The sequence below is a fragment of the Scardinius erythrophthalmus genome (assembly GCF_964197995.2).
Source record: "Scardinius erythrophthalmus genome assembly, chromosome: 13".
In the NCBI taxonomy this organism is placed as follows: domain Eukaryota; kingdom Metazoa; phylum Chordata; class Actinopteri; order Cypriniformes; family Leuciscidae; genus Scardinius; species Scardinius erythrophthalmus.
The window spans coordinates 3496857-3506856 of record NC_138233.1 but is presented as its reverse complement, the minus strand read 5'-3'; the positions used below and the strand labels follow the sequence as shown (position 1 = coordinate 3506856).

The 10000-nt window shown below is 37.7% G+C and overlaps 1 protein-coding gene across 2 annotated transcripts in view; it reads right to left on the bottom strand.

Annotated features, from left to right (window-relative positions):
* The window catches only part of pigg (phosphatidylinositol glycan anchor biosynthesis class G (EMM blood group)), a 161004-nt gene that overhangs the window by 77079 nt on the left and 73925 nt on the right, over positions 1-10000 (bottom strand). For both annotated transcript variants that reach the window (XM_081382307.1, XM_081382306.1), the window contains exon 8: positions 7314-7598. In XM_081382307.1, the coding sequence (XP_081238433.1) occupies positions 7314-7598 (285 nt within the window). The remainder of the gene's footprint in view (positions 1-7313; positions 7599-10000) is intronic.

Genomic DNA, 10000 nt, shown 5'->3' with positions numbered 1-10000 from the left:
GAAAATGTTATAGTGATGCACTAAAGTTACTCTTATAGAAATGTGGACAATAGCGTAAGTATTAATCATCAATGCTTTTCATAATTATCACTACTCTAGGATGGATGGATGGATGGATGGATGGATGGATGGATGGATGGATGGATGGATGGATGGATACGATAGATGATACGATGGATGGATGGATGGATGGATGGATGGATGGATGGATGGATGGATGGATGGATGGATGGATGGATGGATGGATGATGGATGGATGGATGGATGGATACGATAGATGGATGGATGGATGGATGGATGGATGGATGGATGGATGGATGAATGGATGGATGGATGGATGGATGGATGGATGGATGGATGGATACGATAGATGGATGGATGATGGATGGATGGATGGATGGATGGATGGATGGATGGATGGATGGATGGATGGATGGATGAATGGATGGATACGATAGATGGATGGATGATGGATGGATGGATGGATGGATACGATAGATGGATGGATGATGGATGAATGGATGGATGGATACGATAGATGGATGGATGGATGGATGGATACGATAGATGGATGGATGGATGGATGGATGGATGGATGGATGGATGGATGGATGGATGGATACGATGGATGGATGGATGGATGGATGGATAGATAGATACGATAGATGGATGGATGAATGGATGGATGGATAGATAGGTACGATAGATGGATGGATGGATGAATGGATGGATGGATAGATACTATGGATGGATGGATGGATGGATATCCTGCTGTTGTCCTGCCAATGAAACGAGCAGGACAAATGAGCAGGAAATCAATATTCCATTGACAGCGATCACATTAATCATAAGTGTGTTTTCCTGAATGATCATCACTGTCACACTGTGTGCCGATCCCTAGCACACATAGGACATCAAACAAGCCGGAAAAATCCGGCTTTCCATTTCCATACAGCCCCTCAAATTAGGCGCCTCGGGTTTGTCTTTATTCAACCTAAATGCTGCTAAAAATCATAAAGCGTTTAATTTAGAGCCTAGAATATTCTCTGTGCTTGAAACTGAGCTCTTCCCACTGGAGCACAAACCCTGCTCATTAAATATTGAGCAAGAGTGATGCTTCACATGACTGACAGCTGACAGCAACTCCAGGGGGAATCAGGAGTGATGCTGCAAAACTTTCTCTCTCTCTCTCTAATGATCATTCTGTTTGTTCTCACCTCTGACTGTCAGCATTTTCTCTGCTGTGCCGCAGAAAGAGAGAGAGAGAGAGAGAGAGAGAGAGCGAGAGAGAGCGAGAGAGAGCGAGAGAGAGAGAGAGAGAGAGAGAGAGGGAGAGAGAGAGAGAGAGGGAGAGAGAGAGAGCGAGAGAGAGAGAGGGAGAGAGAGAGAGAGAGGGAGAGAGAGCGAGAGAGCGAGAGAGAGAGAGGGAGAGAGAGAGAGAGAGGGAGAGAGAGAGAGAGAGATAATTAACAGAGGTGTCCTCTTCTTATCTCATTAACTCTGGGAGTAAATCTCTCGGAAAACTTTCCCTGCCTCTGCTGTTCGAGAGCCTCAAATCAGATATGCATTATTAAGTGGAGTTTTTATTAAAGGGATAGTTTTACTCATTTACTCACACTTCTTCAGAAAAACACAAACGGCCTAATAAACCAGTGAGACACAAACCAAGATTTTTATTTAAGATCCATATAATTAATATATTAAATCCTAATAAACCTGCTGATGCCTGTCATTAATGTTAATCAAAGAAAAGAAAAAGAGAAAATCACTCACTGCTCTTGGCTGAATAACTTTTGTAGCTTTAATCTAAATTTAATTTAGAATATATGCAGTGAAGACTGTGACGTGTTGATAACAATCTCTGTATATTTCTTACTCGTCTTTACGTTGTTTCTACGTTTATTAGGAGATTAAACGTGAAATTATTACAATATAAAATATATTCAAAACGTTAATGTAAGATGCGATTAATCGCGATTAATTACAGAAAAATGTGCGATTAATTAGTTACTTCTTTTTAATCGCACGACAGCACTAATTGTAATATTTCTCTCTCTGTACTCCTCTTATTTCAGTGTTTTTAGTGATTGTGAAGTACTTTGGGCAACAGCTGTTGCTATATAAATGAAATTAATGAAATTTCACTATACTTTTACAGTATTTCTGATCAAATAAACGCAGCATTGGTGAGCAGAAGAGACGACTTCTTTACATTTTTTTTTTTAAATCTTACCGACCCAATTTTTTTTAGTTTCATCCTGACTTCCTAAACAGGCTTATTTACAAATCCATCTTCTGACATCAGGTCCTGTTCACACACTAGGAAAAACACAGCAAAGCCTGTCTATCCAAACACACCCAAAATAGACTCCTGTGAACTCGTCCTTAGACGAACTGTCGAGGAGAAATCCTCAGTCAGGACTTGTTTTTGGTGTTTAGAGCAAAATGAAACTCAAACTCGGCCCTCCAGAGACATGAAGCTTCAGAAGCGTGGAAACCTTCACAGGCTAATGTGTGTGTGGAGGATACAAGACAGACGTTAACAGGTCGACTTCTCTGAAGAGTGTCAACAAGATGGCAAAACACGGCTCTGTTTGTTTGTCGACGTCAGCGGGATTAAACCGATCGAGAGGAGCTGGAGACATAAAGTCAGAATTGCGTGACAAAGTCAGAATTGCGAGTTATAAAGTCAGAATTGCGAGTTATAAAGTCAGAATTGCGAGTTATAAAGTCAGAATTGCGTGTTATAAAGTCAGAATTGCGAGTTATTAAGTCAAAGTCAGAATTGCGAGTTATTAAGTCAGAATTGCGTGTTATAAAGTCAGAATTGCGAGTTATAAAGTCAGAATTGCGTGTTATAAAGTCAGAATTGCGAGATATAAAGTCAGAATTGCGAGTTATAAAGTCAGAATTGCGAGTTATAAAGTCAGAATTGCGAGTTATAAAGTCAGAATTGCGAGTTATAAAGTCAGAATTGCGTGTTATAAAGTCAGAATTGCGAGTTATAAAGTAAGAATTGCGTGTTATAAAGTCAGAATTGCGAGTTATAAAGTCAGAATTGCGAGTTATAAAGTCAGAATTGCGAGTTATAAAGTCAGAATTGCGAGTTATAAAGTAAGAATTGCGTGTTATAAAGTAAGAATTGCGTGTTATAAAGTCAGAATTGTGAGATATAAAGTCAGAATTGCGAGTTATAAAGTCAGAATTGCGAGTTATAAAGTCAGAATTGCGTGTTATAAAGTCAGAATTGCGAGATATAAAGTCAGAATTGCGTGTTATAAAGTCAGAATTGCGAGTTATAAAGTCAGAATTGCGAGTTATAAAGTCAGAATTGCGAGTTATAAAGTCAGAATTGCGAGTTATAAAGTCAGAATTGCGTGTTATAAAGTCGGAATTGCGAGTTATAAAGTCAGAATTGCGTGTTATAAAGTCAGAATTGCGAGTTATAAAGTCAGAATTGCGTGTTATAAAGTCAGAATTGCGAGTTATAAAGTCAGAATTGCGAGTTATAAAGTCAGAATTGCGAGTTATAAAGTCAGAATTGCGAGTTATAAAGTCAGAATTGCGTGTTATAAAGTCAGAATTGCGTGTTATAAAGTCAGAATTGCGTGTTATAAAGTCAGAATTGCGTGTTATAAAGTCAGAATTGCATGAAAAAGTAAGAATTGCGTGTTATAAAGTCAGAATTGCGAGTTATAAAGTCAGAATTGCGAGTTATAAAGTCAGAATTGCGAGTTATAAAGTCAGAATTGCGAGTTATAAAGTCAGAATTGCGAGTTATAAAGTCAGAATTGCGAGTTATAAAGTAAGAATTGCGTGTTATAAAGTAAGAATTGCGTGTTATAAAGTCAGAATTGTGAGATATAAAGTCAGAATTGCGAGTTATAAAGTCAGAATTGCGAGTTATAAAGTCAGAATTGCGTGTTATAAAGTCAGAATTGCGTGTTATAAAGTCAGAATTGCATGACAAAGTCAGAATTGCGTGTTATAAAGTCAGAATTGCATGACAAAGTCAGAATTGCGTGTTATAAAGTCAGAATTGCATGACAAAGTCAGAATTGCGTGTTATAAAGTCAGAATTGCGTGACAAAGTCAGAATTGCGTGTTATAAAGTCAGAATTGCGTGTTATAAAGTCAGAATTGCGTGACAGTCAGAATTGCGTGTTATAAAGTCAGAAGAATTGCGTGACAAAGTCAGAATTGCGTGTTATAAAGTCAGAATTGCGTGACAAAGTCAGAATTGTGTGTTATAAAGTCAGAATTGCGTGACAAAGTCAGAATTGCGTGTTATAAAGTCAGAATTGCGTGTTATAAAGTCAGAATTGCGTGACAAAGTCAGAATTGCGTGTTATAAAGTCAGAATTGCATGACAAAGTCAGAATTGCGTGACATAAAGTCAGAATTGCGTGACATAAAGTCAGAATTGCGTGACATAGTCAGAATTGCGTGACAAAGTCAGAATTGCGTGACATAAAGCCAGAATTGCGTGACAAAGTCAGAATTGCGTGTTATAAAGTCAGAATTGCGTGTTATAAAGTCAGAATTGTCAGAATTGCGTGTTATAAAGTCAGAATTGCGTGTTATAAAGTCAGAATTGCGTGACAAAGTCAGAATTGCGTGACATAGTCAGAATTGCGTGACATAAAGTCAGAATTGCGTGACATAAAGCCAGAATTGCGTGACAAAGTCAGAATTGCGTGTTATAAAGTCAGAATTGCGTGACATAAAGTCAGAATTGCGTGTTATAAAGTCAGAATTGCGTGACAAAGTCAGAATTGCGTGTTATAAAGTCAGAATTGCGTGATATAGTCGCAATTGTGTGATATAAAGTCAGAATTGTGTGTTATAAAGTAAGAATTGTGTCTTATAAAGTCAGAATTGTGTGTTATAAAGTAAGAATTGTGTCTTATAAAGTCAGAATTGTGTGTTATAAAGTAAGAATTGTGTTATAAAGTCAGAATTGTGTTAAGTCAGAATTGCGTGATATAGTCGCAATCAGTGTTAGTCAAGTTACTTGGAAAAAGTAATTAGTTACTGATTACTTCTCCAAGAAAGTAATCCAGTTACTTTACTGATTACTTATTTTCAAAAGTAATTAGTTACTTTACTAGTTACTTTACTAGTTACTTTTCAAAAACATGATGCATAAAATGAATACGCTATAAAGCAATAGACCTTTCTGCTTAATTCTATTCTTTCTGCATATTCCATCATCTAAAATTGAATCAAATGTTTTATTAGTTTCAGTATTTTAACTTTATGCACATTGCATCAATGGCTCACTCATTAAGATGGTCGCCTGCCGCCTCCTACTGGCGGTTTATAAATATTATTTCTATGCACAAATAATATTTCTTATTTGTATATTCAAAAAATATTTTAAATAATCTCATTACATTATTTAATGCAGTTTATTTGATTGGTAACAGCCCTTTAGCATCTTATTATTCTATTTTAATTTATTGATCAAATTTAAGAATTTTAAATGAAAGATGAAGCAAGCTATTAGGGAAAAATGCCCTTTATAAATGTTAAAATATCATAAATATGCCGATTCATATATGTTAAAGCTGACTGAACTGATGAGAATACTGATTCGGAATAAATTATATTTACAACACACACACAAAAAAATCAAAATTTTTTCCTGTTCTAACAAATGTTTTTACTCAGACAAGTGAATGACCGACCGAAGAACAAATGAAAAAGCTTAAATGTTGAGCCCTGGTATATATTTTTTATTATTACTCATTTATTTACCCATAAGCCTGTCTTTAGGAAGCCATAAGTTACAGTGGCAAGAATACCTTTGTGAAACCTTTGTGGGTGGTGGACAGGGTTTAAATAAAGACAGGAGTTTGCCTTAATCTAGTTGATCATGCATTTCTTTTCTTTTATTCCACAGCTGATGTGTGCAGCTTTTTATTGCTTGCATTAAAATAATTTTCTCTGGTTTTGTTTTTTAATTGCAGTCTTTTTCTTCTGCCATTCATGCTTAACAGCTCCATGCAATCTTAAGCTTTTCTTGGTTCAGCTGCACACAGTCTGAAAATGTTTTTTGGCAGTTTGCTAAAATAAAAGACCCATTCTAAGAGCTGTTGACTTTTCTACCTTGAGAAAGAACGTTAAACGAACAACTGCATGACAAATCATGTCATAAGACTGACATCACTCACAACGTACCAATGCATCCCTCATGAACAAATATAACGTCTGATGTTTGCACGCGCATACAGTTTACCATTACGACATCGTTCATGAATAAACATGACGTCTGAACACAGACAAATGGTGCGTGTTGACGCGTCAAAATTAACGCGTTTCGTTTAAAGACTTTTGAACGCGATCGCTTGCCATAGTGTTTACCACTGACTTCGCGGCGCTCATGTGATTGTCACTCACGAGTCACGGCTCACGTTGTGAGTCAGTCTTGCAGTATAACGCAGTAACGCAGCCTGCTTACGGGGAAGTAACAGTAATCTAATTACTGTTTTTGCAATTGTAATCCCTTACTTTACTCGTTACTTGAAAAAAGTAATCGGATTACAGTAACGCGTTACTTCTAACGCGTTACTGCCCATCAGTGGTCGCAATTGTGTGTTATAGAATTGTGTGTTATAAAGTCAGAATTGCGTGATATAGTCGCAATTGTGTGTTATAAAGTCAGAATTGCGTGACAAAGTCAGAATTGCGTGTTATAAAGTCAGAATTGCGTGATATAAAGTCAGAATTGCGTGACAAAGTCAGAATTGCATGTTATAAAGTCAGAATTGCGTGACAAAGTCAGAATTGCGTGACATAAAGTCAGAATTGAGTGAAAAAAGTCAGAATTGCGTGTTATAAAGTCAGAATTGCGTGACATAGTCAGAATTGCGTGACATAGTCAGAATTGCGTGACATAAAGTCAGAATTGCGTGACATAAAGCCAGAATTGCGTGACAAAGTCAGAATTGCGTGTTATAAAGTCAGAATTGTGTGACATAGTCAGAATTGCGTGTTATAAAGTCAGAATTGCGTGACAAAGTCAGAATTGCGTGTTATAAAGTCAGAATTGCGTGTTATAAAGTCAGAATTGCGTGATATAGTCGCAATTGTGTGTTATAAAGTCAGAATTGTGTGTTATAAATTAAAAATTGTGTGTTATAAAGTCAGAATTGCAAGGAAAAAGTCAGAATTGTGTGATATAAACTCGCAATTGCGAGAAAGAGTCTTTATAACACACAATTCTGACTTTATAACACAGAATTGTGCCTCATGTACAATGGAAGACACTTGGTGATATTAGTGCTGCAGAAATGTTCCTGTCCGCTCACCTTAGCAGGGGTCTTGTTGCTGCTGGGAATCCTCCTCATGGCCATGGCTCCGAGAGCACACATGAATGCGGAGGAGAAGAGGATAACGCTGAACACCAGGAGCCAGGGCAGAGAGCAGAGGAAACACGAGCCGCCGGCAGACGTGCACACCAGCACATGAAGAGCAGATCCCAGCACACACAGCAGACAGAAGGGCAGCGAGAGCAGAGACGAGGCCAACGGGACGTCCACCACCGCATCCCTGCTCAGCGCCTCCGGCATCGCCAACACCAGCAGGAGCAGCACCTGGAGGAACACAGGCAGCGTTTAGATCACACACACCACGGGCTGCACGACTAATCGCACTTTACTACAATATATAGTGTCACAATACAAAAATGCAACAATATGCATCGTGGAAAGTTCACACAAAATAAAAATGACTGTGTTATAAAAAGTTTTCAGAGTTTTAGTGTCAGTACTAGGGCTTTGAGGGCTTTGAATATAATTCGAACATTTAAAAAAATAATGATATTCGAACGAATATTAGGCAGCCTTTAATATTCGAACCTGTTATGGGCATTATTTTTTGTAAATGTGTTTGCTTGTAAACGTTGTTTTCAATTCAGATTCCGAGGCTTTTTCAAGAGTTGTGAATCGCGAGCTCATTAGCAAGCATAGACAGTAAAATTATTTTGTCATTTTGCCTCCACTTCCCCCCGATCGCCCGCGAGCTACTCCTCCTGTCCATACGGTAATCTCTCTACTGTGCGACAGAGAGTCGCGTGGTTATGACGCAATCGTTAGCCTGTTTTTACAAAAACTGCTTCTACAGGGCCATAACGTAAGATACAAGGTAATGGAGCCTTTTATACATTTTCGTGTTTCTTTAGAAATAAATAATGGACAAATGGATTCTTTAAACGCCTCAGATGTAAAGTTATTCGCTGTCAAAGTGACGCCAAAATGAATGGGAGTCAATGGATGCTAACAGCAGGTGATGGTCTGCTAATCAATGGCGGCGCCCGGAGAAGCTTCAGTTTTTTCTGAAAGATTACCCCCTTGTTAGCAAGGCTATTATTGGTCATCTGGGCTCCTGTAGGTGACATTAGCGTCCTGGTTATCGCCTATTTTGTATAGCAAAACAAACAACGCCTACAACAACCACGCCTGATGAGGAGTTCGAAATCTACACTCCTGACAATTTGAAAAGCAACGTGTGGCGCTACTTTGGGTTCCCAAAGAAACAGGAAAAAATCACGAGTAAGGACAAAATATGTAGGACCAAACCCACATACCACTCGACGACCAGCAACATGAGAGCCCACCTGTCAACACTACATCCAAGCTGGAAGAGGAGGAGGGGGAGGGATCGGGTCTTACTGAAGGCATTTAATGGTCAAAATATTATTAATAAATATTCAAATATATTTGAATATTAATATTATAATAATATAGAACTTCGAATATAATTTTTGGGCAAAAGTCAAAGCCCTAGTCAGTGAAAAAAATTATTTGTTGAATTTAATAAAAAAAAATATCGTAAGTGGTTGCACACAATTGATTTTAGCTACATTTAAACAAATGCATTAAGTTGAACTTAATCAATTTTAGTTCAACTTAATGCATTTGTTTAAATGTAGCTAAAATCAATTGTGTGCAACCACTTACGATAATTTTTTTTATTAAATTCAACAAATCATTTTTTTCAGTATTCTACATTAAACTACTATATATAATGTTGAATATAATGTATAATAATGCAGATTTGTGTGTCCTAATAATGTCTGATGTTACCAGTAAAAAGTGTCCGACATTATGTTAAATATATCTAGTCAGTGACAGAGATCAAGCATATTCGTCTACAATAATCCTGTGTTTTCATCTTCAGAATCATGAATATTGTTATTCTGGCGTCTCTATTGTCCTGCGCTTTGGGTTTCAGCATCAAGTCCAAGACTATTCATTTACACTAGGGCTGGACGATTAATTGCAATTTGCATGAAAGTTGCGATAGTTTGTTATGTGCAGCTTGTCAGTGATGCACGGCTCAGTAAACGCTCCATCTGAGAGCACCCGGAGAAACACAGAAGCTGAGTCTCAGTTCGCCTACTTACACTAGGCCCTGAAAGTATGAACTCATTCTGTGAAGAAAAAGTAGATACTTCTGAGTGTGTAGCAGAAGAGTACACACGCTTTGGGACACACTATCACGTCATACACTCGCGTCTCTAACGGTTGCTCTCTGTCGCATCTTATCACAGTAAACTGGCCTGTCAATCATCTTAACACAGTAAACTGACCTGTCAATCATCTTATCACAGTAAACTGACCTGTCAATCATCTTATCACAGTAAACTGACCTGTCAATCATCTTATCAATCATCTTATCACAGTAAACTGGCCTGTCAATCATCTTATCACAGTCAACTGATCTGTCAATCATCTTATCACAGTAAACTGGCCTGTCAATCATCTTATCAATCATCTTATCACAGTAAACTGACCTGTCAATCATCTTATCAATCATCTTATCACAGTAAACTGGCCTGTCAATCATCTTATCACAGTCAACTGATCTGTCAATCATCTTATCACAGTAAACTGGCCTGTCAATCATCTTATCAATCATCTTATCACAGTAAACTGGCCTGTCAATCATCTTATCAATCATCTTATCACAGTAAACTGACCTGTCAATCATCTTA